Source organism: Endocarpon pusillum (assembly GCF_000464535.1).
Source record: "Endocarpon pusillum Z07020 unplaced genomic scaffold scaffold2751, whole genome shotgun sequence".
NCBI classification, from domain to species: Eukaryota; Fungi; Ascomycota; class Eurotiomycetes; order Verrucariales; family Verrucariaceae; genus Endocarpon; species Endocarpon pusillum.
This window is the reverse complement of record NW_006916233.1, coordinates 122966-149776: the sequence shown is the minus strand read 5'-3', so window position 1 is coordinate 149776 and position 26811 is coordinate 122966. Positions and strand designations below refer to the sequence as shown.

The window sequence follows — 26811 nt, the reverse complement described above, 5'->3', positions numbered from 1 at the left end:
TATTTACAATTTGCCTATCTCGGCCCATGCATCTCAGCCATGAAGAACTTTGCACATTAATACTTAGCGACAACCTCAAAATGGATTCAGGCAGCCTGCACAACGCTTCCACCTACCTGAATAATCTGCTTCTTGCACGCGGCCTGTTACGCAATGGCAAGTCCATTGATTTTGCCTGCGTCAAGGAGGGAAGCGGTGAATCAGAGCATACAATGGCCAAGATCATTAACCTGGTCCATGACCTTGTTATACGACGTGATCGTGATGCAGATCAGCGCGAATCCCTTACTACGAACATTCGCAACCTGAGAGCAGAGGAGGTGCGGAGATCAAGGGAGATCGAGCAACTACAGGCCAGAAATGCTGAGCTGCTGCGTAACTCAGCACTCGCAGACGCTCAGAAAAGATCCCTGGAAGCATCAGCGCATAAGGCGGAAGTCAGCGCGCGAGAGCTCAAGGAACAGATGGCAAAGATGAAGTCAACGTTGGACCAGGTGCGGGCAAAATGTGTGAATGACGTTCGAAAGCGGGATATCGAGCTTGAGAAACTGAAGAAGCATGTCACGGGGATGCAGCGGGGCGCAACACACTCGAGCGGAATGAAGATAGTTCAGTTGAATCCTCAACCACCCCTGCCGAAGAAGGAGCGCGGGGGTGGGTCTGGTGTCCCGGTAGATGATGAAAACTGGAGTCTGGAAAAAGAGACTAACGACTTTTTGGCTGCTTTGGTGAACGAAACAAGTACAGAAAATGTCGCATTGAGACATATAGTTGGCGAAACAGTGGAAAATCTGAAGGAGCTGACTGGGCTGGACCAGGCTCCAGAAAAGTCACATGTTGATCCCGAAATTGGAATTCCTGGCCAGTACAAACAGTCAAGAGCCAACACACAGTCTGCACAACCTGAAAGGCTGGTATCATGCGAAGAACTCGCAGAGCAGATGGAGGGGGTAGTAGACCACTGCCGCGCAATCTTAAAAGACCCTTCGTTCGTCTCAATAGAGGAGGTACAAATCCGAGAGGACGAAATCATCAAATTGAGAGAAGGATGGGAGAAGATGGCCAGCAGATGGAAAGATGCCGTCACTATGATGGATACATGGAGGAAACGAATGCTTGAGGGCGGCAACACTGTGGACCTCGACGAACTTAGCAGCCTTGGATTGGGTAAGAGTATGGCTGTAATGTCTGACGTTCAAGCATCCACGGACGAGGACGAGTTGTCAACGGGGATGTATGATGATGAGTCGGAGGCAGTGGAAGAAGACACGGGTAGGGCCAGTGACCAAGCAATTGGCAATGCTGAGCCGGAAGCGATCCATGAGGTTGCAGCACCGCCACCCGCAAAGCGACTCGCTTCCTCACCCGCAAGAAGAGGCGTACGGCTCCCAGCACCAGTTGCCGCCTTTAGCGAAATGGACCAGGTGCAACGAAAGCAATACAATTCTAGTCGGAGTACATTTACCTCTTCAAGTGCAGATTCGGGCATTGGTAGTCTTGACAGCAGTGTTGACCTCGATGTCGACCTAAATACGAGCCAACCACTAAAATCTTCTTCCCAGGTAAGCCAATCATGAGATTGCATTAGTGCTCTGCTGATTGCCAGGACAGGGTCGGAAGAAGACAAAGTTATTGTCAGTAGCAGAAAAGTTGGCGAAAGTTGAGGCCGAGGCTCGAGAAGCGGAAGAGAACAGACAACAGCAAGGAGAGCCGCACAAAAGGAAAGCTTTGAAGTCTTCAAGGCCAAAGAAGGTCAGCAGAAGAAGAAGCACTCTCAGTCCGGAAGAGCTAGCTCAACTTATGGGAGTGTGACAGGATTGTTCTGATTGCTCGATAAGCAAACCTCCTCAGGTCGCCAGGGGACCATCTTGACATATATGAAACCTTGCATGAAATATTCGGCTTCTTGACACAATCTTGAGCTTGTCGCAGGCAGGCAGCTGCAGCGGAAGGATGGAGAGAAGAGGCAGACCGAAAAACCTCATTATGTGCTGTCTGCTATGTGCTGTAGTGGTGCACAGCCCGAGATATACCCGAGGTCGCAGTGCATAGAGGCGTAGGGATGGTCAGAAGGGGCTGATGGCTGAAGCTTAACTGAGACAGGTCTGTGAGCCATATTAAATGATCTAAGGATGGCCCTAGGAGTCTCTAGAGAAAGGGGGTTCATAATAGCAGCTCTAGGGCTCCACCTTTATAGCACATTTTTTACGTGACTCTAATCCTTACTACGTAGATCGAGTATGCTAGTGGCGCTCTAATTTTAGCGTATATTGATGACTTTTGATGCACGATTCCGTACTCCCGCCACCTATCTTTACTACAGAGTAATGATTTGATCTCAATTTGCGCTTATTGTCATTCCTGGCGTCTACTATGGTTTGACCATGAACGACGACCGTACAATTCAGGCTAGTCTTATACCAGTCAATTTACAGCCTCCACAGATGTTCGGGTCTACTCGTAAACCTGCATATGCCTGGGCGATATAGCATGCTTCCTAGATGGGAATGATATCATGGTTCACCGTGGAGGGTAAAAATTTGCATGGCTCTGCCGTGGGTAAGCATGGCCGAGCAGGCTACTGAAGAGATGCAATTGCCGGTGTCGCCTAGAGAGCGATTTACAGTTCTGCTGCACTTGACGCAATGATATAGAGTAGCGTTGATGCTAGAACAGAATATAAGAAACAGTGAATCTGGCCATTGTCCGAGACCTTTTTTTCCCACCAGACCCTCTGGATATTTTTCTTGAAAGCATCACGATTACCCATAGCAACAGCACCGCCAAAAACTTTCTTTCACCATGTCTACCGACTACCAGTTCCAGGGATGGATGGGCCTCGACAAGTCTGCCGACAAGGGTAACATGAAATGGCAGGAATATGAGCCAAAGAAGTGGGAGGAGACAGATGTTGACATCCAAGTGAGTTAAAGGTCAGACCTTCGGAGATCGTTCATACTGACCCCAGTCTCACAGATCACACACTGTGGTATGTGCGGATCTGATCTTCATACTCTTCGACCCGGCTGGGGCGAGACCGACTACTCATGCTGCATCGGTCACGAGATTGTTGGCAAGGCGGTCCGAGTCGGCTCTAAAGCCGAGGGTGGCATTAAAGTTGGCGATCGTGTTGGCGTTGGCGCTCAGTCGAGCTCGTGCCTCAGGCCAGACTGCGCAGAATGCGCCGATAACAATGAGCAGCATTGCCAGAACGGCATGGTGGCCACATTCGACAGCAGATATCCTGGCGATATTGGCAAGTCATATGGCGGCTATGCGGATTGTTGGCGAGGTCCAAGCCATTTCGTGTTCAAATCCCGGCCGAGCTCTCAAGCGAAGATGCTGCGCCCATGTTGTGTGGTGGCATCACATCTTTCTCGCCGTTGATGAGGAACGGTGCTGGGCCAGGCAAGAGAGTAGGAATTGTTGGCATTGGCGGTCTGGGCCGTTACGGTGTCCTGTTTGCCAAAGCATTGGGCTGTGACAAAATAGGTGCAATTTCACGAACATCAGCAAAGAAACAAGATGTATTGAAGATGGGCGCCACTGGTTTCGTCTCGACCGAGGAAGACAAAGACTGGGCTACAGCACATGCGAACTCTCTCGATCTCATTGTCTCCACTGTGTCTTCTCCAAAAATGCCATTGATGGGATATCTGAGCTTACTTGGTGTTGGTAGGCAGTTCATTCAGGTCGGCGCACCAGAGGACTCAATTCCACCCTTCAATGCATTCGCACTCATACAAAAGGAGGTGAGAATTGGCGGCTCTATGATCGGCTCCCCGGCGGAAATCAGACATGTGCTCAAGCTCGCGGTAGAGAAGGGCGTACACTCTTGGATCAACAAATACTCAATGAAGGATGCCAACAAGGCGGTGGTGGATTTCAACGAGGGCAAGCCACGATACAGATTTGTCCTGGTCAATGAAAAGCACGCCTGAGGGAACGCTCCAGAAATAGACATCCAGGCAAACCTGCGCGAGATAGAAGATAATCACACTCCAGCTTCATTAGCATAGGGCCCAATTCTTATTTTTTTTTGGAAAGTCTGGTAGCATGCGAAGGACTCGCTGCATTGAAGGCTCGTTCTGCTCCCCGTAGAAGCTCTCGCGTACCCAACGCGCCAAGCTGCGATCTTAGTAGTAATGCTTCTGTGTGTTGAGTGTGAACAATTGCAGAGTATTGGGACAGGCAACTCTCCCTGAAGCGTTGGTGTTCTCACAACTATGAACATCCAATTGTGTTTTGGATAGATCTTTACTTGGGGAATCTATACCCCCTGACTGTGTTTGCGCCTGCCTGCCATGTCTACCTTTCAGGTGCCGTTCTCGTCCAGCCCGCCTGCGACGCCAGATACGAAATCACAGTTCTCAAGGGGCCTATCGACTTTCTCGGACATGGCGGACAATCCTTCAACGACTCCTGCCGGTCCTCCACCGAATTCTGCCGCATCATTCACCCCCGCAGGCCCGCCTCCATCCACCATTTTTGGAAGCTCACATTTTGGCTCAGATGTCGGGAAGCTGAAGTTTACCAAACCGATTCCTCAGGCTGGAACACGTCAGTTTCCGACTTTTCAGCCTCCGAGAACCAAGAATGGAACACCAGGAGGGCTACTGGGCAAGAACAATTTCGGGCTTGCGAGTAGCAGTATCCTCTCTCAAGAGGACTCGTTAGATCAAAGTCAATCCCAGGAACCAGACCATGAAGACGAAGACGAATTTGGGGGAGATTATGATGAGAGTATGCAACTGGGCGAGAGCGCTGGCAATTACGGTCAGGCAGGGTCACCAGCGTTCAAAGGCTTTACGGCTATCAACAATGGAGATGCGCCATCCGATCTACGGTCATCTCTTCTAGACAGCCTACCTAACCCTACCAAACGGTCGAAGCTACAGCGGTCCATAAGAAGCAAAGGTTCCGCCATAATGGCGCGTCAGCTTCCGCGCAAGGGCAAACCTGATGTGATCTCCAACATAGCACGAGATTTGGCAAGCCGGACTCAGCCAGCCACTTTGACGGAACCAGATCCAATGATCATAAGGACAGAAGATATCCTAGTCGAACTCCATCGGCAGATGGACAGTGCGCAAGACGAAGATGTCATTCGAGGTATTCTAGCAGTACGTTCCCTAGAACTTATGCGGTTATGGAACTCTTGTGCTCCACCCGAACAGAACCTTGGTGAGGGGATTGGTCCTGGCTCAGGCGCGAATGCTTTGCAGAATGCCACATATCTAAGTTCACTACTTCTAGCTCTTCGACATCCACCTCTGTTATATCTGCCAGCTGGTGCTACTGGTCGTGCACCTGGTTCCAAGGCCCTAACAGCTCCTACAAGACCAATCCCAATTCCAAAAGTCCTGGTTGACTGGCTGAATCGGTACCATATCTCGTACGATGACTTGCTTGATGCTGTCAGGTCTACTCGTCCCAATTGTACAGCACATGAGTCATTCTGGGATGTAGCATTTGGCATGCTTGTTCGCGGACAAGTCTTACATGTCATTCAGCTCTTCTCCGACGCGGACTTTCAGCATGCCGCCTCAGCGCTTGATGATGGCGAAGATGAGCCAGGTTACCATGGCGCACAATTGCAGGCCGTGCAGAGCGCTGTGGATCGGGCAAGGGAGCTACTTAGAGGGTGCCCTGCGACCAAAGGTGACTGGCAAATTCACAGCTCAGACTGGGATCTTTTCCGGAAGAGAGTGTCTTCGGAATTAGAGCACCTGGCAATCAGTGGCGGAGTGGACGATGAAGAGGATTCTTCGAATACTTTTCAAGCCGAGAACTTTGGACTTCAGAAGACCGGACGACTGCTTCCTCGATCTGCCCAAGCAGCACATCGTCAGCTTCCATGGAGCATATATCAAAAGCTCAAAGTTTTCTATGGTATACTTCTAGGCAGTGCTGATGAGATCATCGCTCAATCGCAGGACTGGCTTGAGGCCACTGCCGCGCTGACGGTATGGTGGGACGGTACTGAAGACTTGAACATCGCTACGTGGAGTATCAATGTCAGCCGCGCTCAACGAGCTGATGCTTCAGATCGTATTGAGGATCCTTACCTGGCTCGTATAAGTGCTGCTTTCCTCTGCGTTACCGATCCTGACTATGAAGATTCATTCTACATCAACTCTCTCAGTCCGCTAGAAGTTGGTCTCGCATCTATCCTTCAAGGCGATACTCAGGCTGTTCTCAGCTCCCTTCGGACATTCTCTCTTGTGATTGCAGCCTCTGTGGCGGAGATTGGCAGCTTAGCAGGGTGGCTAGAGCCACCACAAGCCAATAATGCGCCTGGTCTCGACCAGGAAGATCTTATAGTGCTCAGCTACGGCGTCAAATCCCAAGGCATCACCAAAGATGATATCATCCTCCGCTATTCGAGACAACTTTACGACCGGCAGGAATTTGTAGATGACGAAGACACCTGTGAAGGTTGGGAGCTCGCCATTTCCGTAGCAAGTCGCATCGATGACCGCCAGCTCGTCACGGATACCATTACCAATTTCCTCAACCAATTGCACCTCGACTCCCAAGACCGCCTCGACAAACTTCTCGCCCTCTGCTCCTCCCTCGGCCTCGAAGCCGAAGCTCGAAAGGTCTCGGAACGCTTCGCCGACCACCTCTCCTCCAGCACGACGCTCTACGGGCCAGCCCTCCTCTGCTACGCTCGCTCTCACGCCTCAGGCAAAATCCGCCAACTGATGGACCTCCTCGTCTCATACTGCCTTGTCCAATCAGCCGCCTATCCCGCCAACTCGGAACTTGATGAAGACCTGCGAGTGCTGGCAGAGAACCCCAAGCGTGCCCTCTCAAAGCTGAATCAGGTCGACGCCGAAGCAGCAGCGATGCTGCAATTCTATCTCGCCGGCTACGCGTGCTTACGACGCTTTTACAACCTCCGAGACGAAGAGATGCTCGCCAAAGCCGAGGGGCGGACACCCAACCCGAAATCACGTTTTGCTCGTAGGAAGGCCGCAGCGAAAGCGCTGACTGCAGTCATCAACAGCGCCGCGGATGCCATCTACGGCAGTCTCTACGACGCAGAGCGTGAATCCGCCATTCAAGTTGACGGGCTGCTCACCCTGCTGGGAGAAGTGACCGCTCTTGTGGGGGGAGAGGGAGAACAGGACGCCAGAGTGCTGACGGCGGCTCAGATGTATGATATCCTTGCCGCGATCGAGCACCTGCAGACGGTCAACCCGAGGGTGTTCGAGGCCACCGAGGACTGTCTGAGCGCGGCGCTGAGGAACTATCGCGGCAGCGCGCCGCCCAGCCCGCGAGCCATGTTGAAGAAAAGCGTCAGCAGCGCGACCGAGGACGGGAGCACCGGCACCGCCTTCAGCTTTTCCTTGCTCGGAAGTGAGATGTTGGCAAGCCGCGCAGGCGGTGCGGATGGTGGAGGAGGAGGAGGAGGGAAGAGTATAGGCAGTAGTGGAGTCCTCGTACCCGGGAAGGTGGAGAGGGGCTGGGATTGGAGAAGCAGGTTTGCGGACAAAGAGGAGCAGAGGGCTGGACATCAGCTCAAAGGGCACGAGGTGCTCGCCTATCTGAGAAGGCATATCGCGATGGAGTTGGCGCTGGCAGAGTTGGAGGAAGGAGAGGCATAGGCATCGGCATCGGCATCGACTTCAGCATAGGCCCTGGGTACTTACTATGATCGGGCGGACAGACAGAACGGGAAGAGTTAAATCCATTGTTGCTGTTCTTATGGAGAAACTCGTCAGTCCGCAGACAGACAGGCGAGGACTCCGCGATATGCGCGCGCAAGAATAATGAGAAAGTATACTATTCCCCGTGGTGACTCGGTGACCTAGCGGGCTTGGGTCGGGAATGACTGAGCTTGGGACCAGCCAGGCTCCATCATGCGCACAAGTACGCGGTCTCAAGTCGCTGTTACCAACGATAAGTGATTCCGGACACACCCGCTGAACTCGGAAGTGGGTAACTCTCACTACCAGCGGCTTAAGCCGGGGGGCAAGGCAAGAGCAGTTCGCCAGCAACGAACGACGACGCTGTACCATGTAACCTCCCAACTCCCTCCCCCCCGCGGCGCCCTCGAAACCATCGTCATGTCGCCCCCAACCGTAACAGCCATGATGAATGATTCAATAGTCAGCGATGGATGATCAAGACCTCGCCTCCAGCTCCAGCTCCAGCTCCAGCTGCGTCTCCTGCTCCTGCTCCTGCTCCTTCGCGGGCAGCGCCGCCACCGTTGTTGTGACTCCCTCCCCAGCGCCTCCGCAAGAGCGCCTCCAGCTCGACCTCGCTGATCTCCAGCTCCGTGCAGATCTGGTCGAAACAGTGCGCCCCGTCGAGGTAGCGGGAGAGGCGGGTGAGGAATTTGGAGCTTGATCGCTTTGCCGATGCGGCTGGGTTTGGAGGAAGAGGAGGAGGAGGAGGAGGAGGAGGGGAAGGAGAGGGGGTCGGGATTGCGTGGATATTTCCGTCGGTGGGGGTGATGTTTAGGTCTTAGGGGGTTGGTGGGCAGGATGGTGGGGGCGTTGGTATGGCTCTCGTTCTCGTTCTCGTTCTCGTCTTCGTCTTCGCCTGCATGGGGGTTGTCCTCGTGGTCGGTGAGGTGGAGGTCGCTGTCCTTACCTCTGACGGGTAGAGCTGTAGCTGTAGCGGTTGGGATTCCCCGTGTCTGGGCCCTTGGCATCCTGATCCATTTCCCTTTCTTACTGATCCGCCGACCGTTCGATCTTGCAGTGTTCGCACCCTGGCCGCTGGCATACGCATACTTATGCACTCGGTACACGAACCCCTTGATGACCCCGAAGGTGATAAACCTCCTCAAATCGATACTGGCAAGCATATCCGAATTGGCCGCATACCACTCCCGCACGCTCTGGCCCTGCTTGAGCGCAGCAAAGAGCTCGACAATGCCCACACCATCCACCGGTCTCCCAGACGAGTCCAATGGCCAGACATCATCGTCGCTCGTTGTGGGCATCGCCGATTCCGGATAGCTCTGCTGTTGCTTCACGACGTGATCAAGTCTGTCCGCTGTGCTACTCGGCGCGAACGCCGTATTTACATAGCTCGCGCACTCCCGCTGCATCTCCTCGTCGCTCGCAATCGTGCCGGCAAACTCCGCCGTCGGCGCGTAGATGGCCGTAAACGAGAAGATATCCAGCAGCAGCAAACAACCGTAATACAGCAGGTGCTTGATGCACTCTTTCGTGAGCCCCAGGTCCGCGTCCGCGCGGATGGAGATGTGTTTCACCGAGCTGACGCCGTTGATGTGCGGCACGATCCGCTGCATGGTCAGATCCCAATTCTCGTCCATCAGCGACTCGGGTCGGACGGTGAAGATGGGGACGTGCCAACCTTTTACCGGTGGGGGAGGTGCGTAGGTGGGGAAGAGTTTGAGGTTGAGCGTGTTGAGCTCGTCGATCGGGATCATGCATTCGCAGTAGTTGTTTAGATCTGAGATGAGCGTTTCGCAGAGGGAATAGAGTTTTCCGGTGTTTGGCGGACAGGTGTCGCGCGAGAGGAAGTGCGATTGTTCTTCTAGACTCTGCATGAGGTGCGCAAGCTTCGTGACCACGGATTTGTAGGCATTGAAGTTCGGGTCGTTGGCGGAGAGGACGAGGCAGAAGTTGAAGATGAATTCATTGCGTAGGTAGGTGGGGGAGGTGAGGCAGATGGGGTGGCCGAGTATACGGTAGGATTGGGAGGAGGAGCGATTGGGGGTCTGGGCGGGTGGTGGGACGATAGAGATGGGATTACCGCAAAGAGACTGGCGAGGGATGATGAATGAGGAGATGGAAGGGAAGGAGAAGAATGGAGGGCCCTCGTGGGAGTCTGGAGAGGAGACGATGGATCCTTCTGGAACTTGGTGAATCACTTTTGACCCTGTATAATGGTCAGATCCTAGTCTAGGGGTGCAGCTCTAGGACATGGAACTTGCCCTCTTGGGTATCAAATTTGCTGTAGAAGATAGCTTTGATCGACATGTCGACCGGACTGTTCTTCTCTCACACCTGGCCATATACACAGTTTGCACGACGTGTGCCATAGACTTGGTGTGGTCAGTGTCATAGCAAAACGTCGCCCATCTTCCTTTCTAGATAGTGCTAAAGTGTGAGCCAATGGAGCTTCCAATATTACTCAGTAAGCTTACAGCTTCGCTGTTGCCAAGAAATGCTAGCTTCCGCTCCGCCGCCATTTGTTGGGAATTGCAGGAGGCTTTGTCCATCTTCGTGTGATCCGGAGGCCACAAAGTCCTACCACACGATATTTCTTGCCGTTCTTCGTGTCAGTTAATTGTCATGGAGTAGAGGCGCAATGCGCCCAGTCAAGGATCCCGCTCCAGCCCTGAGCCCGGTGACGGTAAGCCTCCAAGATCTCCGCACAGGTCTATCTCCGCCATCTAGCTTGAACCCACACTTCGTCTAACCGATTCTCAAAGGCAGAATCCCCTTTCCAACCCTCGTCTCAGCGTTCGGTCCAACCTCCCTCGGCATCCTCCTCGTCCGCGACCTGCCCCCACAATTCCCTACCCTCCGCACCCGCGTTCTATCCAACGCCTCACACCTCGCACACCTCTCCGCCCGAAAGCTAGAACGCCTCACGAATGCGCAAGCGAAGTATTTAGTCGGCTGGTCGCATGGCAAAGAGACGCTGAGACCTGGGGTCGTGGATCAGGGGAAGGGAAGTTACTATGTAAACTGTGGGTTCTATCAGGATAAAAACAGAAACACAACTACAGAAGCCGAACCGTCACCTGTATCGGGAAAACATGATGACGAAGAGAAGCAATGGGAAGGATTTGAGGAGTACACAGCCCCGAATATTTGGCCGGACGAGGAGGACATCGCTGGATTTCGGGAAAGCGCCGAGGAATTAATCAGATTGATCATTGATGTTGCGGTTCTGGTTGCACAGGCTTGTGACCGGTATGCTATTAAAGCTGTTGAGGGGTATGAGGACGGGTATTTGGAGAGAGTGGTGAAGACGAGCACGACTACAAAGGCGAGGCTGTTGCATTATTTCCCCGCCCAGGAGAAAGAAGGGGTTGGCACGAACGGAGATGTCGAGTGTTCAAGTTGTGATGATAACAGCAATCGAAAGGACGTGGACGAAGACGACTGGTGCGCCACCCATCTCGACCACGGCTGTCTCACCGGCCTCACCTCCGCCATGTTTGTCGACGAATCAACCAGACCCTTGAACAATCCAGATCCAAGCAAACCCATCGACGAGCTACCAGGATCCCCAGACCCATCCTCAGGACTGTATATCCGCTCCCGAGGAGGCCAGACCGTCAAAATCAACATACCTCGCGACTGCCTAGCTTTCCAAACCGGCGAGGCATTGGAGCTGATCACCCGGGGCAAATTCAAGGCTGTGCCGCATTTCGTCAGGGGAGTCTCGGCTGATGCGGCTGGGAGCATAGCGAGGAATACAATGGCCGTGTTTACACAGCCGAACCTGGGGGAGTTGGTTGATCGTGAGAGGGGAATTACTTTTGGCGAGTTTGCTAGAGGGGTGGTGAGTAAGAATACTGCGTGAGAAATGATTGTGTTATCAATTATTGAATCATCGTCTACCTTTCATTGACAAGAGACGCCTGTACAGGCCCCGTGTCTTTGTCTATTGTCGTCTATTTTGTACAAGCAGCGCTCTGATCTGTGACCATTTAAAACTTGTAAACCTGCTCCTCGCTGTACCCAAGCTCCTTGAGGATACCGCTCAGTTCGCCCTGGTCCTGCGGACTCTTCTTCATGCCGGAAATCGCCTTATACATTCCTGGTGGTCCACAGACGAAGACTTTCACATTCTCTTCTTTGGGACCTGGAATGACCTTCTCCAACAGCTCCTTAGTCACGTATCCAGTCCCGTAGGGCCAGCTCTGGGGAGGTGTATCAAGAGTGTAGAATGCGCGGAATCTGTTTGGGTATTCATTCTCCAGCCGCTCGAATTCCTTCTTCAAGAGGATGTCTTCTTCGCCCACATTGGCAAAGACCAGGGTCACTTTGGTTTTCTCAGCTGGGTCCTTAAAGATCCGTCTCGTGAGCTGGAACATGGGTGTGATGCCAGTACCGCCGGCTATCAAGGCAATATGGTTATGCTTGTTCGTGGACCATTGATATTTAGGAATCGGGCCTTTGAAGTCAAGGCGCTGGCCGGGCGTCATGCTGTGCATGTGTTCCGACATTGGGCCGTTCGGATAGCGTTTGATGAGTAAATCAAGGTAGCCACGTTCATCTATTCTGGTCAGTCCGCAGCCCGGGTAAGAGACCTAGAGATGGACCTACCTTCATCACTAATAGGTGTATATGGTCTGATCACAGGCTTCTCCATGTCTTGCGACTTGTACTTTGTGATAAGCGCAGCTATCATGTTAGCCGTAAGCATTTCTCCCAATCAAACAGATAGCCGTGCTACTTACAGGCAACAGTAAGGCCGCTCACGGCATCCTTATCAGGCAGTTCGAACCTAAGCCTCTTTACATTGTGATTGATGTCTGATACCTCGGAAAGCTTCAGGTCGATAAAGCCTTGATCTCCGCCGGTGAAGGTTTTGGGCGGCTCTGTGCTTGCGCTTTTAACCTTGTCTGTCGCCGCTTCTGCTGCTGCTGCTGGCGCCTTGCTATCGGTGTATAGAGTATAGCAGATTGCAGCGGTGATACCCACTACTATTGCACTAGGTCCGAGAATGAGGGGAGTCCTGGCGGCTCCTAGTCTGGATTCTGTGGCATAAGATCGCATGTTCTAGAGTATACTGTCAATGATTTGCCCAAGAAGGTCAGGGTCGCAGATCTACCTGTCGCAGCGGTCCTGCTGACCTCAGTATTGATCGGGCTAACATCTTCGAGGGTGTAGACAGACGTGTTGACAGAGAAAATACTCATTGAGTTCGATTGATCTAACAAGCTTCAGTCGGAGTAACTAGTACCTGCAGGGACGAGGTTCGCAGCAGAAGAGCAGCCCAGCCTTTAGGCTATTTTTAAAATTGTGCGATGTTACAACTTTTGCTCGTGAGTTCAGGATTGATGTGACAAGAATAGCACTCCTCACAGGGCTCGGCAGATTTGATCACCAATGTACGGAATGTAATAGATATCATAAGGAAATTACACTATATTCTTGAAAACTGTACCGGAGAAGACTCTGTGAGGCATCGAATCGAAGGACACAGCTGCTCCACCATCCACAGAGTCCATATACAGCGTGCTCTGTCCCAAGCTGTGGCTGTTCAATACAATTTCTCCTTCCCTTCCAACACCTTAGATCACTCGTCTCTCCCTTCTGTACCTGAATTAGTAGACGTAGTACTCCTGACTCAGGGGCAGTCTATCTGCTGGCTCCACTGTACAATGCAGCCCATCCGCTTCAACACGATAGCTTTCTGGATCCACCTTCATCTTTGGCATCAGATCATTGAGCTTCATATCTTTCTTGCTAATCTTTCTACAGTTCTTCACTGGTTCAACTCGCTTCTTGAGCCCATAGCTGTCAACCATGCCCGAATCAATGCTGGCCTGGCTGACAAAGGTCAGGCTGGTATGTGGGATGAAGGCTCCAAACATTGGTCGCATGATGACAGGTTGCACAGTTGGTATGGATGCATTGGGATCACCCTAGATGACAATGTCAATACTATTTCGTAGATAGATGGAGGACAAGATAAGGGTAAGTGGCATACCATATGCGCATAACTGATCATTCCACTCTTCAACACCATGCTAGGCTTGGTTCCAAATTGACTTGGACTCCATATGCATAAATCGGCCAGCTTTCCTACCTCAAGGCTGCCAATAACATGCCCCATTCCCTGCGCCACAGCAGGATTGATAGTGTATTTGGAAACATATCTCTTCACACGGAAGTTGTCGGCGCCTGTATCCTTATCTTCGAGGAGTGGGCCTCGCTGCACCTTATTTTTGTGGGCGGTATTCCATGTGCGAAGAATAACCTCGCCACATCGACCCATAGCTTGCGAATCAGAAGACATCATGCTGATGGCACCAAGATCGTGGAGCACATCCTCAGCAGCAATTGTCTCAGCACGAATACGTGACTCGGCGAAGGCGACGTCCTCTGGGATGTTTCTGCTGAGATGATGGCATACCATCAGCATGTCTAAATGTTCATCGAGTGTGTTGCGGGTGTAAGGTCGAGTTGGATTCGTCGAACTAGGAAGCACGTTCGGATGCTCAACGACAGAAATGATATCTGGAGCATGACCACCTCCAGCGCCCTCGGTATGATAAGTATGAATAGTGCGATCCTTAAAAGCACGAATTGACTGCTCAACAAAGCCAGACTCGTTCAGTGTATCCGTATGAATCAAGCATTGCACATCATACTCGTCGCACACAGACAAACATGTATCGATTGCTGCTGGAGTTGTACCCCAATCCTCGTGAAGTTTGAGACCTGCAGCGCCGGCTTCACATTGCTCGCGTAGCGCCTTCGGGTCACTGTCATTTCCCTTGCCAGTAATGCCAAAATTCAATGGCAAAGTGTCCACAGCTTGGAGCATCTGCCGCAGATGATTCTTTCCAGGCGTACAAGTTGTGGCACTTGTTCCTGCAGACGGGCCGGTTCCTCCACCCAGCATTGTTGTGATACCGGATGAAAGTGCCTCATAGGCTTGTTGAGGACAGATCATATGAATGTGAGTATCGGAGCCACCAGCTGTAACAATTTGTCGTTCCCCAGCTATCACATCTGTACAGCTACCAACTATCATGTTCGATGATACACCGTCCATAACATCCGGATTTCCTGCCTTGCCAATCCCAGCAATGACGCCGTCCTTAATGCCAATATCAGCCTTATAAATGCCAGACCAGTCAACGATTAGAGCATTCGTGATAAGAGTGTCAAGAGTCTCGTCATCGCTTCGACCACTTGCTTGTCCCATGCCTTCACGCAGAGATTTTCCACCCCCGAAAACACATTCGTCTCCATAAACAGTGAGGTCTTTCTCGACTTTGATCCAAAGGTCAGTAGACCCCAGTCTAACAAGGTCGCCTATTGTTGGACCAAACATGCCCACGTAATCTGTACGATTCATTATGAGCGGATCAATATAAGCACTATCGCCAGCAGGTTCAGGTACGTGCCCGAAACCACCTTCTTGAAGTCTTTTGACAATTTCCTCAACACGTGAAGCCTCGACATGGCCAGAAGCAATAGAGTTCCCTCCTTGAATGAAGCGGCGACCCCCAATCTCAACAAGGGTGACCGTTTTGGTATCACCTGGTTCAAAACGAACAGATGTTCCAGCTGCAAGGTCCAGCCGGTAGCCATAAGCTTTGACGCGATCAAAATATAATTGAGGATTCGTCTCAACAAAGTGATAATGCGATCCAACCTGTAAAGCGCTTCAGCACACGTACTGGCATGAGATATTGATGCCGCCTTACCTGTATTGGTCTGTCTCCTTTACTGACAACCTTGAGAGAGATTCGCTTGCGCCCTTGGTTCAGTGCAATCTTCCCATCTTTAACAGGAATGACAGCCCCTGGTGCTTTTTCGGGCTCGTACTCGCTCGGGTCCGGTAGCGTGAAAGCATCCCTCGACGGAATTGGCAAGAAGCTACCATAGAGTGCTTTTTCCAGGTCACCGTCCTCTGAGCTGATAGGATGGTGAACAGTTACAAGATATGTACCTGTCGGAAATGTCCCTTCAATCTGGATACTGGTAAGGGTCGAGACAACGGAGAGAAGAACATGACGGCGACCGAGCATGGTCTTGCCCAGGGACATGAGGTCTGCGACTGAGTGGTTGCCATCACGAACCAGCTATCACCTGCGTCAGCAAGGTGCGGGAATAGTTCTTGATATCCTAACCTCCTGAAGGTTGCTAGCGATCAGTGCCTATCAGAGTCAGAACCAGGGCGCTAGTACATTTTGGTGTTACATAACACACGCAAGCTTCGGAATGATTCAATTTCACTCCCCTGGCCAGTCGACGCTGGGCTAAAAGGCCTAATTGGGATATTACGAGCTTATCAAGCTGTGAGAGAATGTGTCAGCTCCAGTTACACTGCAGGGATGAGGAGAAGGGCAGGGGAATTTCGGCGTCCCACCTCCTTGGGAACAAGATGCATGCTGGGCGAACTCCTGAACGTGCTTATTTGCAATTGAAACCCGTAGACTAGTTCAAAAGTGTAGATAAGCTGACGAGAGGCTCATAAAAACTGCTTTGAGATGCCCGCATAATCACGTTTATAGCAAAAACGTCTGTTGTGGCCTCCTGAGTGGGGTGCGGCGTATCTGATAGCAGTCGGCGAGAAGATGATCAGCACGGGTGGGCTGGGCCTGAGCGAGATGCAGAAGACACTGGTGGAACAGCAAGCTAAACCTGCACGTTGTGGGGCTAGTTGGTCGAACAGAGCTTAAGAGAACAACAGGCAGTGACTGAATGTATTAACTTCGTTGCTGTTCTACATACACAGAGCTTAAGCGAACCTCAAAACCTCCGAGCAACCTTTACATAAGCCCTACCCGGACATAATGGTTGAAGAAAAAGACACCTTTCGAACAAGGCTGTCAGGTTCTACTGTATGAAAGACGACTTCCGACCCTTCCTCAAGCTGCTTTCCTGGACTTCTTCTTCTTCTCTCCCGTCTTAGATGCAGGCGGCGGTGTTGGTTCCTTTTTAGCTTTCTTGCTCCTCTTGTCTTTCTCCGCCGCAGCAGTGGGTTTGGGAGTCTCCTTAACTGGAGTCGCAGCCGGCTTATCGCTCGTCTTGCGCCTCTTCCCTGATTTTGGTGGAGAAGGCTCCCTGACTGGTTCTGGAGATGACTCGGAGTCACTTTCCTCCTCAACAGCCTCAGGCTCCTCTTCGACTTCTTCCTCTTCTTCTTCAACTGGGACAGCAGCGATCGTTGTATCGGTTTGGGCGATCTTCTCAGCCTCCTCATCACTGGGAACAGGTTTGCCCGCTTTGTAGGCAGCAGTCTTGACGCGATAGACGGCGAGGTTCCTCTGATATGCAGCATTCCAAACCTAAAAGAACGTCAGGATTACACGACAGGTAAGTGAGGACTGACACACATTTTTGTCGGCGTCTGGCATGATACTCCAACGTCTAGTTCCCTCATCAGCAACTTCTTTTGGTTTTGCGTTAGAACCTAGTTCCTGGGCGATCTGAGGACGAGCACTCTGCATGTACAGGAAGTATGGTGTCAAAGCTCTCTTGGGCGCGTTGGGATCGTGAGCTGCTCTCTTGCGCTTTTTCTTGGCTTCTGTAGGCGCCTCTGGCTTCATGCCAGGACTCGGTGCGCGGTGAGTCAACAAGCCGCTGTCAAGCAGCGTCGTTGTCAGGTTGAGATCAAGAGTCCCAGCACGGCCAGGATTGAGAACAGTATTGGCATGATTGATATATGCTTTGGAGAGATCTTGAACCGAGTTCTGGAGTGTTGCAAGGGCAACGATGACCTTTCCATATGTTTTAGCAAGTGAGTCATGATCAACTGAGCTTGAGACGACTGTGTCAATAAGACTCGCAAGCTGATCGGTGAGAATGTGTATCATTTCGACCGTACGTTGCTCATTGCTCACAACCATGGCAAGATGATCGCAGGAAAGGGTAACATAGCCACCTTTCTTCATCTTGACACCAGGTGAATGCAGGTGAGGTCAATGAGAACAAAGTTGTGACAAAGGTAAGCGTTGACAGTGGGCATAGAAGAGTAAGGTAAGGCTTGATGAATATGGTTTGTTTACAGGCGCGTAATGCAGGCAACCACGCGCAGGGTATGGGTGGAGGGCAGATAGAAGAAGAGAAACACACCGAATCTCGCGTGCGCTGGAAGTCAGCGATGTTGACTACAGTTGTATCTGAGTCAGGCTCTTGCGCCTTACGAGCCATCTTGGCGCAAGGAGGTTATGGTTGACGTTTATTATGCGAGGGATGGTAAAGATGCCCTATTCTGCTAACTGAAGGGCTGGAATTTGGGGCGGGCGACAGAAGGGAGGAGGGAGTAATTCAAGGGTTGGGTTTTGGGGGAGTCGGGGGGCTTTAAAAGGTGGGTTGTTGATCCCCACTAGCGCCCGTAACTTGGGCGCCGCCTTTAGCGACCGAGTGCTTCAAGTCAAAATCAAAACACAGGGCATCCGCAAAATTGACCGCCGCACCCCCAACTGTGAATTTCCGAAGCCTCAATTCAAGCCGCTTCTCTTCCACAATTTGAAAGTGACATGAACTGAGAGCACACGAGTGTTTTGTTCAACTAGGGCTGGACATCTCTGCGATAGTCTGTACTCGTTCAGCTCGAGATCAGATCTACGATTATCCTCGCTGCGTCTCTTGGAGCCTTGCCCCAACCACCCATTTCCATCCCTAGGCGCTGGCACGCATCCTTTTATGGGCTGTCATTGGGTCGTGCCTGAAGGAAGCTGCAGTGCCCCGCTTGGATTGATGATCCTCCGGACGTCTTGGTGAGCCTTTTTCCTCCATTGACGCTAAAAGATGCTTGAAGTCCCTTAAAGCAGCGGGCTTTCTATTAGTTATACCACCTTGAAAAATCACTGGGGGAGGGTGCTTGTCTGCGGTTAACCTTCCTTCACAGCCCAAGTGACAAGCTACCTAGACTTCTTGCTGCTTACCTGGAAGTCCAGCCTCCCCTGTACTCATAGCTACAATGACTCGTGGCTCAGGCCTGCATGCTTCGGAAAAGTGCCCCAAAACAGGCAATTTGTCCCTGATGGTAAGTCGGTTTTACCTGCCCACAGCTTTGGGGTTCGCATAAGCAATGGTCTCGAAAATTGGCTTCAATTGACGGGCACTCGCCAGCAAGGTGACCCTGCGCGTCCTCGCACCTAATGCTGGGTGACTTGGTCCCAAGCCTTCACGGAGGATAGGCACTCTTCGTCTAATTTAGATGTCCACAGAGATTGCACTAAGTTAGTTACTCATTGCTCCAGGCTCGCTGCCATAATCCTCACGGCTGGTCAAGGGCCGAAGTTGACAACAGGCTAACCTCTAAGCATTCATGGGTGTTCTACTATATCAGGCTGCTCCACATCGCCCTTCTGATCACTCCGCTTGTGACGGTGTTGATATATAAGTAGTTGGTAGTAGAAAGCTGTCAGCTTTCTACTTTGTGCCTTTTGGCCCGCGGGTGGCGCAGCAGCAAAAACCAACAGGCAGCAGCTCCATTCCACCGCTGTGCATTCTGATGATTTACTTGTTGCACCTGTCCGCCGTTGTTTCCTTCCACAGAGAACCTTCCCGTGAAGTGCCCCCATTTCCTTCTAATGGCGCCATAGGTTCTCTCTCCTTATTTTGCCACGCTCTAAATTCATACTCCATGTCCCATATCAATGACGTTCAATCTAGGCTCCTGTAACTCTGTCCAAATATCTTCTATTCTCCACTCTGTACAAACCTAAGATACCTTAATACAGGATACAATCATATATCCAGCCACAGCACCAGCATTTACGTAATGGTATAATTATACATTAGGTCTACCCTCACACTATGCTATTAGCTACTAAGCAATAATTAATACCATGAACTTGATTGATTGCACTTCCGTCATGCCTAGCTTCTAAATTCAGAGGGAGCGCAGATATAATAAGTGCGCGAACGACTTTTGAAGCAACCCCTCTCGCTTTCGCTGTATATTACGCATGACGCTTTTGGGGGTGAGAAGCGAGTAAATAGTCTTGTAACAGAGAAACACTTTGACCACCCACTGATTCCCTAAATGCCCCTTAACGCCATGAATTGCTTTTGGCTCAAGAGCATGTTCTTGATGGACCGTCCTCTCCCCAACCTAACTGATATTTGCGCAACGTTGTGGCGAAGGAGGTTGCACATAATCGAGAATCCTTATCTCGCTTCCCCAGCTGGCTGAGCACTCGCTGGCATTTCCCGCATTGACGTTCCTTACGATCTGGTTCCCAAGATTCCACACATTGGCTATTGCGATCTGCGTATCGTTCATCGCTGAGGCTGCCGTGGGCGCACTCGACCGGGTCTCCGAGACCGTGTTTGCAAGGCTTAAAACTGGTGGATGTACTGTAGCGTCGATGATGTGACTCGGACTGATGGCAAAAGGCCTTCCCTGCCTGATTGCTTCCAGCATACCGTCAACGCCTAATTCGTTCCTCTCCATTGCTTCTTTGAGCCATTGCTCCCATTGCTCATTTGGGACCACACCACCTTCGCCTCTGGCTCGAGCCTCCGCCGCGGAACGTAGGTGGGCGTTAAGGCTGTTGCCGTGGCTCGTAGAGAGAATGTCAATATCACCATCGGATTCTTGATTTGCTTCGACTTCATCCACATCTTCAACGAGTGGATGATCTCCCGGAGGGAGCCTTGCTGCCGCTCGCCAGCCTCTTAGATCGGGATTCATGTGGGCGACAGGCCTCCTGCTTGGAGCAGCCGGGGCAACGCCATCCATCGTTGTGTCTCTGATCAACCTTCCCACATCCGTCTCGTATTTTTCCTTTGCACTCTTTGTCCCTTCCCACTGACATAGACCTAATATCTCGTTTCTGGTCAGACATAACTCATCGAACACTCGGAAGAGTTTCTTGTGCCAGGGAAAGCGGGAAAGGCGTCTGCGATGTGGGGCGTGGGAATAGTCAAGACCTGGATATTGTGCTTCGATACAGTCAAGGGCGCCATAAAAGTTGGCTGTTTCGATTCGAACTTCAGGGACGAGATTGCGGTTTATGTGAGCGGAGAAGGTGGTCGGATCCCCTTGTCGTGGTCGGGGAAAGAGGGTCTTGTAGACAAGGTTTGAGATGGAGGGTTTGTGCATTGTGGAATACTGTGTGAAAACCAACGACTGGAGAAGGAAATAATCAGTGGTAAGGTGATGGGTCTGGGTCACAATCGTTTGCAACCACAAAGATGTTGTGATTCTCGGGATTGACTGATACGGAGGTGCATAAGTATGGTTGCTACCCTTTGGTTGAAAGAGATATGTGGGCAGGTGAACGGTGAAGGGTCATAGCATGGTGCAATACATGGCCTGGCAACGATTTTACTCCGAGAAACTACCAGATATGTATTGCGCGTTGAGCAAGATGAGGCAGGATACCCTTTGTCTTGCCACTTGCAAAGTTGTGTTTGGAACTTCTCCAGTCAAGCGGCGTTGTTAGAGGAAGCCAGCATCGGGGATCTGACACAGTGGGTCACTCCCGGTCGGCAAACGAAACGATGCAAGGTTAGTGATGTGCTGGTTTCCAGCGGGACTAGTTGAAGTGACTCTTGAAAACAAACTCCCCGTCGCCCTCGAGTAACGGCTGAGGATATCAGTTACACATGAGTTGACCTAAGTCCGAAAGTCCACAAACTCCCCAGGCAGCCAGAACTAGGAACTGAGGCCAGATACATTATCGTTTACTAACTTACTGCAGCTCAAACCACTTTCATCATCTCGGTTTACAAGGGATGAATCCTTGACAAATGCTCCATAAAGAACGTTGATAGCTCGTTTCTGTGGACCTGTATTTTGGTGAGATATGAAGCTCAAAGGCCCATTGTCGGTCAACTGCCTTACCGCACAGCAAGATCAAAAGGATTTTGTGAATCGTGCTGCGCCAACGAAAATGGTGATCAACACGTAAATTTCATATAATTGCTATGGATCTCACTAACTCTTCCTGCCTGACATACTTTACTACGAAAGGTGACTTTTCGCAGTTACGAAGAGCCCTCAACACCTCACTCCTGAAATCATGTCGCTCGGGTTGATTGCCTGCGATTCAACGATCTGGTAGACCTGAAGGAACTAACGTTCATATCGAGCCGGTAGCACCATCTCCGCCATGTCAACATTCAATGGCATAGTGAGCGAGTTTCCTCGCATTCGTATCGACTACTTCCGCATACATCCTTTGCAGCCACCTCCTCTGGCATGCTTCTTGTCCCACATTCACAGCGATCATCTCCAAGGCCTAGAGTCCTTGAAAGCGCCTTTTGTCTACTGCTCTGTGGGCACGCGGAACCTCCTTCTACAGCTTGAGAAATACGCGCATCGAATGAACTTTATGAGAGGCGTTCTGGAGAGCAGGAAGCAACATTACAAACATCTGAAACTGGTTCTCAAGGCTATTCCACTAGAGTGCCCAACTGAAATCGAGCTCAGTCCTCTGGAGAAGATCAGGGTGACACTGTTCGATGCCAACCACTGCCCTGGTGCAGTGATGTTTCTGCTCGAGTGTGACAGTACAGCAATCCTCTATACTGGGGATATCAGATCAGAGTCATGGTGGATCAATTCAATAATCCGTCATCCAGTACTGCTTCCTTATTCTACAGGCCTAAAGCAGCTAGATCGAATTTATCTTGATACAACCTTTGCTTTGAAGGCAAACATCTACAGGAGTTTCCCTTCCAAGGCTGAGGGTATCTGTGAGCTTCTCACCAAGGTACGTCAATATCCGCCAGAGACATTATTTCACCTCAACGCTTGGACATTGGGATACGAGGATGTGTGGGTTGCTCTGTCGACCTTTCTCAAGTCTAGTGTCAGTCACATCTTTCACCATATGGCGCATTCATGCTCACTTTTTGCAGGTGCACATCGATAGCTATCAATCACGTCTTTATGGTTCGCTATCCAGTGCTGATTTCGCAACCAGCATTGGTGAATACTCGGCACTCACTGGTTTCTATGTCGGTAATCATTGTAAACCAGGATGTCTAACCACTGAATCAACTACTAGGATTCACAGCTGTGAGCTCGGTACCCCATGTCATACTGAGTTACTGAAAGCGAAACATGTGCTGTGGATTATACCTATCATCACTCGATCGAAGGATGGTATTGAGGTCCCAGAGCTTGGTGCTGGAGGTGGCGGTGGAGATTTGCAGCAAACTCCAGTGCTGGAGTTGAGCAATATCAGCTCAATCTCAGAAATAGAGGAGTATTGCAAGCGGATTGTTAAAGATCCGGATGATATGAATCGACTGCTATCCCACATCGAGCTTGCACGATCATCGAGAAACGCGAAGATGTCGTTGCAAAGGCTCAACCTTGACATCGAAGACGAGATCACTTTGCAGGAGTTCGTGGAACGCCTGCTTGTGGTAGACAAGGTCCAGTTGACTAGTCACATGGAAGGCAATCCGGAGAGGCAATTCTCGAATGGCAGCCTCTCAAAAGACACGATACACTTCCCTTATTCTCGCCATTCCTCATACAGTGAGCTGTGTGAGTTGGTGGGTGCGTTCAATCCTGCTGATATTTACCCTTGCACCGTTGATGAACAGACATGGACAGAAGACGTTTCCATGAAGACGCTATTTGGTCACTTGTGCTCTGGTACAGACTTTGTTCATGATGGAGAGATGAGAATGCTTTTACACAAGAGACTCGAAACGCAAGGGGCTTCGAGAGAGAGGCTGAAGAGAAAGTTCGCCGAAGATTCTGAGACAAGGAGCTCATCCAATGTCACAAGTCAAGAATACAATACAGCCGCAACATCTGCTACACAGGCTCAGGCTCCAACTGCCACCGTGAGGCTTCCAAGCACGGAGGATACTAGTATTGACAACAAAGAGATGCCTCCATACCTCGCGGCAATCAAAGCTGTTTACGATGCCCGTATGGCAGAAGCTACCGCTGAACCACTGCTCTCATCTTTGTGCGCCGAAGAACTAGCGGAAGGAGATCTTCGAAGTCTGCCAGATATGAAGGAATTGTCTGATTCTCAACTATCAATCTCACAATCTGCATTTGACACTCAAGCACAAGATAGCGACCTCAACGCAGGCCTGCAACTCGACGGCACAGAGGATAAACAGCCTTCTACCATTGTGAAGGAGCTAATGCCCATCGCCTCACGTAATCCGTCTGATCAGCGCAGCCGGCGCAAGATGCGGGAACAGGCATACCAAGCGGCAAAGCTGACCCTGCAATCAAGTGATAGTGGAGCTTGGGACGACCTTGGCATCAGGAGTGTAGGAAGTAATGGACACTGCGAATCCGAAGACGAGCTCTGAACTTCTCAGACCAGCTTATTTATTACATGAATGATAAGGAGATTACAGCAAAACACATGTTTCTCTATCAAACCGCATACTAATTCAGCTTCCTGTAGCAGGAAGAAGAATTGGTAAAATTGCATGCTCTGATCAATCAATTTTGGTCCGGCACCAGAAAACGCTGGAGTCCTGCCCAAAGCATAATCGCAACGCATTACCGCGCTGCCCTCCCTCGTGCTCCATTTCGCAGTGTTGCCTGAACGGTATTGATGCAGATCACTTCTATGATTCATCACTGCCTAACTCTCTCGTGGTTGCCTTGCTGGTGCCTTATACAATAGCTCTCTGCGATGCAGTAATTTCTCTTGCCTCACTCGAAGCCATTAGATACTACGTAGATGAATGAGCAGAGAACCATTGTCCAGCTTGAAAATATACCAGGGGTGTGAGCTTGGGACAATAGACGCGGGGCGGGGCGCTAATTGTGGGGCTTGAGGCAGTTCCTGGCAAGGCAGCGGCTTGAAACTTTAGGGCCGGGAGGAATTGTTCATGAGATATCGTGAGACCGAAAACGTATGACCTGGAGGGCACACCGCCATCCACTCGCAGACCCCAGTGACCTCCAGAGGCGCAGTGTTCGTCTCCTGAGCACGCTTGGTGCTTCACTCAGGTCCAACCCAGGATGACTCTTGACGTCTCATCTGATTTATAGTGCTCTGCCTTTGTCAAATACCCATCTGCTATTGCAGTCCTCTACCCTCTCCGTGTCCACTAAATTACAATTATGTCGGCAACGCACAATAATGGAGGCAGCTATTGGGGATACTTGATCAATCATGAATCGAAGAGCGCAGCGCCTCTATTGTCTCAGCTATGCGATGGACTCACAAAGATAATTGTATGTTATTGCTGTCTAAGCCAGTAGACTGCTGATGTCTTGCAGGTGCAGCTGGTACCAGGCCCAGATACCGATCTCACTCCACAGCGATTGTCTGCTTTCTATCAATCGGTTGGAGGCAGTGACTATGTCTTCCGAGAATTAGGATATCCGGGTCTTTCACTGATGTACAAGACCCTTGGATGCTTCCATTCTTTACAACCTACAGCAAATCCTTTCGAGCCGCCTTCCGTGCCGTGCCTCTTACCAGCCGGTTTCGTGCGATGGCAGACGTTACAACTCCTTCTACATCCGGATGAACATGTCCAATGTTTGCAAAAAGCTGTGGAGATCTACGATATACCAAAGCCGAGTGGTGGGATCTTTCCGAAGACGATCCCACGGGAGTCATTTCCTTTGAAGCCAGACGAAGCAATGGAAAAATGGCATAATATTGTACTAGAGAAACTTGATGAAGGCCAACACCGTAGACTGAAGAACTCACCATATTGCTCTCCTTATGAAGCGCCAGATCGTGGTGATGGCTACTTCCCTCGCAGTCCTCACAGGAGACGAACTTCACGACCTCCACGAACAGAAAATCAAGATGCATCTCATGTGTTTCCTACATCTTCGCGTCGAAGAAGCAGTGTACCAGCCGCTCCGTCACCGCTTCATAATCCTGAGCACAACGACAATTACCATTGGAGCAGTGACCAGGCATATAGCGCTCCTAACTCGGCTATTCCTCAATCTCCGCGACATCGCCCTGCAAGCTCCTCAGCTTCTCAACGGCCTGTATCGCAATCACATCATCATGCTACCACTTCACATAACTCGAACACCCCATCGGCAAAGTCCTTCAGTCTGAACTTTGACAATTTCCACATCCCTTTCATTTCATCTCCGTTCAGTTCAAAGAAAAGTCGAGAAAGATCCTCAGCATCAGCTGCTCGTACTCGCGTCAGACCTCGATCGCCAAGTCGTTATGAGGCAGCTTCTACTGGAAGTGAAGCCAGTTCCGAGGACTCCATTCCTAGGGTCTCAAGATACGACAGAGAGCGTCGCAGAAGCTCCCTTGCTCCGCCAACAGACTACAATTCGTACCAGCGACGACATAGTCATGACACCAGTTACCAGGCCTCTCCAAAATACATGCCAGCCTTTCCGCCTCCATCGCCACGAGGCCAAGCAGACCAGAACCACAGTCGTCATTCACACGTGCCTGCGGCTGGTCCAGTGCCAGGTCCCTTTCGCGAGGATTTTTCTAACAATGGACCCGTAGCCTCATCTGGCCCAGAATTACCTAATAACGCATATGTGAATCCTAAACTCCGCATCATAGATCCAGTGGGGAGAGATCGCTCTGATGAACGCGGCCGCGTGCACCGAACTAGCGGAGGTGCTACTCTGCTTGAGAGACGAGCTGTCAGCGCCGAGAGACGGAGCAGGAGCAACGACAGAAGAGGCGGTGTAGGTATGGATCGGTACGGAAAAGTAGATCAGGACACGCTGACGTTGAGGGGAGAAGGCAGACCACTGCGTGTGAATACTGTAGCTGGATCCGGTAATAGGCGGGTGAGACATCCTGACGTGAGGAGCGCTGGAATGCCGAATCTGCGGAGAGCACCTCCTATGGGCCTGTCGGGAGGTGGAAGGAGATGAATTATCTGCAGTGGATCTACTCCGTACGGGAGGGAATGTTGGGCACGGCGAGAATTTCTCTATCTTAGGGGAGGCAACAAACTTGATGATATACGTTCAGGAAGAAAGCGCTTGACGTACGGAGTACCGCGCGGCTTGATGGCATGACATCAGAAACATGGGAGGAAACGCTCTTTAGCATTGACAGCCAGGCGGGCACTTACTCCCACTCACTTGTACTTGTTTAGCGATCTTCTCAAAGCTGGCGGATTTGAGGTATATAGAGCCCCTCTCCTTCGAACACAATATCATTACAGCTCTGGAACCTCGACGTTCAATATCCATGCCTTGGTATGGGAGCCATCTCAATTG

General features: G+C 51.0%; 11 protein-coding genes across 11 annotated transcripts; 6 read left to right on the top strand and 5 right to left on the bottom strand.

Moving 5' to 3' along the window:
• Positions 1-80: 80 nt before the first annotated feature.
• EPUS_02932 (uncharacterized protein) lies at positions 81-1812 on the top strand (the record flags this gene model as incomplete). The annotated part of the gene is made up of 2 exons (XM_007804019.1): positions 81-1562; positions 1612-1812. 2 exons carry the CDS (start codon positions 81-83, stop codon positions 1810-1812), a joined length of 1683 nt encoding a protein of 560 aa, XP_007802210.1.
• A 990-nt stretch (positions 1813-2802) lies between these two features.
• On the top strand, positions 2803-3941 carry EPUS_02931 (uncharacterized protein; the record flags this gene model as incomplete). Its single annotated transcript, XM_007804018.1, has 3 exons — positions 2803-2922; positions 2977-3283; positions 3340-3941. The coding sequence occupies 3 exons, from the start codon at positions 2803-2805 to the stop codon at positions 3939-3941; spliced, it is 1029 nt and encodes a 342-aa protein (XP_007802209.1).
• Positions 3942-4304: 363 nt separating this feature from the next.
• Positions 4305-7613, top strand: EPUS_02930 (uncharacterized protein; the record flags this gene model as incomplete). Its single annotated transcript, XM_007804017.1, has 1 exon — positions 4305-7613. One exon carries the CDS (start codon positions 4305-4307, stop codon positions 7611-7613), a length of 3309 nt encoding a protein of 1102 aa, XP_007802208.1.
• Positions 7614-7957: 344 nt separating this feature from the next.
• Positions 7958-10207, bottom strand: EPUS_02929 (uncharacterized protein; the record flags this gene model as incomplete). Its single annotated transcript, XM_007804016.1, has 3 exons — positions 7958-9864; positions 9991-10030; positions 10133-10207. 3 exons carry the CDS (start codon positions 10205-10207, stop codon positions 7958-7960), a joined length of 2022 nt encoding a protein of 673 aa, XP_007802207.1.
• An 89-nt stretch (positions 10208-10296) lies between these two features.
• On the top strand, positions 10297-11523 carry EPUS_02928 (uncharacterized protein; the record flags this gene model as incomplete). Its single annotated transcript, XM_007804015.1, has 2 exons — positions 10297-10366; positions 10421-11523. 2 exons carry the CDS (start codon positions 10297-10299, stop codon positions 11521-11523), a joined length of 1173 nt encoding a protein of 390 aa, XP_007802206.1.
• A 127-nt stretch (positions 11524-11650) lies between these two features.
• Positions 11651-12722, bottom strand: EPUS_02927 (NADH-cytochrome b5 reductase 2; the record flags this gene model as incomplete). Its single annotated transcript, XM_007804014.1, has 3 exons — positions 11651-12219; positions 12270-12347; positions 12404-12722. The coding sequence occupies 3 exons, from the start codon at positions 12720-12722 to the stop codon at positions 11651-11653; spliced, it is 966 nt and encodes a 321-aa protein (XP_007802205.1).
• A 551-nt stretch (positions 12723-13273) lies between these two features.
• Positions 13274-15730, bottom strand: EPUS_02926 (Urease; the record flags this gene model as incomplete). Its single annotated transcript, XM_007804013.1, has 3 exons — positions 13274-13594; positions 13660-15336; positions 15389-15730. The coding sequence occupies 3 exons, from the start codon at positions 15728-15730 to the stop codon at positions 13274-13276; spliced, it is 2340 nt and encodes a 779-aa protein (XP_007802204.1).
• An 825-nt stretch (positions 15731-16555) lies between these two features.
• EPUS_02925 (uncharacterized protein) lies at positions 16556-17581 on the bottom strand (the record flags this gene model as incomplete). Its single annotated transcript, XM_007804012.1, has 2 exons — positions 16556-16975; positions 17024-17581. 2 exons carry the CDS (start codon positions 17579-17581, stop codon positions 16556-16558), a joined length of 978 nt encoding a protein of 325 aa, XP_007802203.1.
• Positions 17582-19752: 2171 nt separating this feature from the next.
• Positions 19753-20745, bottom strand: EPUS_02924 (uncharacterized protein; the record flags this gene model as incomplete). The annotated part of the gene is made up of 1 exon (XM_007804011.1): positions 19753-20745. The coding sequence occupies one exon, from the start codon at positions 20743-20745 to the stop codon at positions 19753-19755; it is 993 nt and encodes a 330-aa protein (XP_007802202.1).
• Positions 20746-21757: 1012 nt separating this feature from the next.
• Positions 21758-23936, top strand: EPUS_02923 (uncharacterized protein; the record flags this gene model as incomplete). The annotated part of the gene is made up of 2 exons (XM_007804010.1): positions 21758-22459; positions 22509-23936. The coding sequence occupies 2 exons, from the start codon at positions 21758-21760 to the stop codon at positions 23934-23936; spliced, it is 2130 nt and encodes a 709-aa protein (XP_007802201.1).
• Positions 23937-24702: 766 nt separating this feature from the next.
• EPUS_02922 (uncharacterized protein) lies at positions 24703-26460 on the top strand (the record flags this gene model as incomplete). The annotated part of the gene is made up of 2 exons (XM_007804009.1): positions 24703-24816; positions 24862-26460. The coding sequence occupies 2 exons, from the start codon at positions 24703-24705 to the stop codon at positions 26458-26460; spliced, it is 1713 nt and encodes a 570-aa protein (XP_007802200.1).
• Positions 26461-26811: the final 351 nt, after the last annotated feature.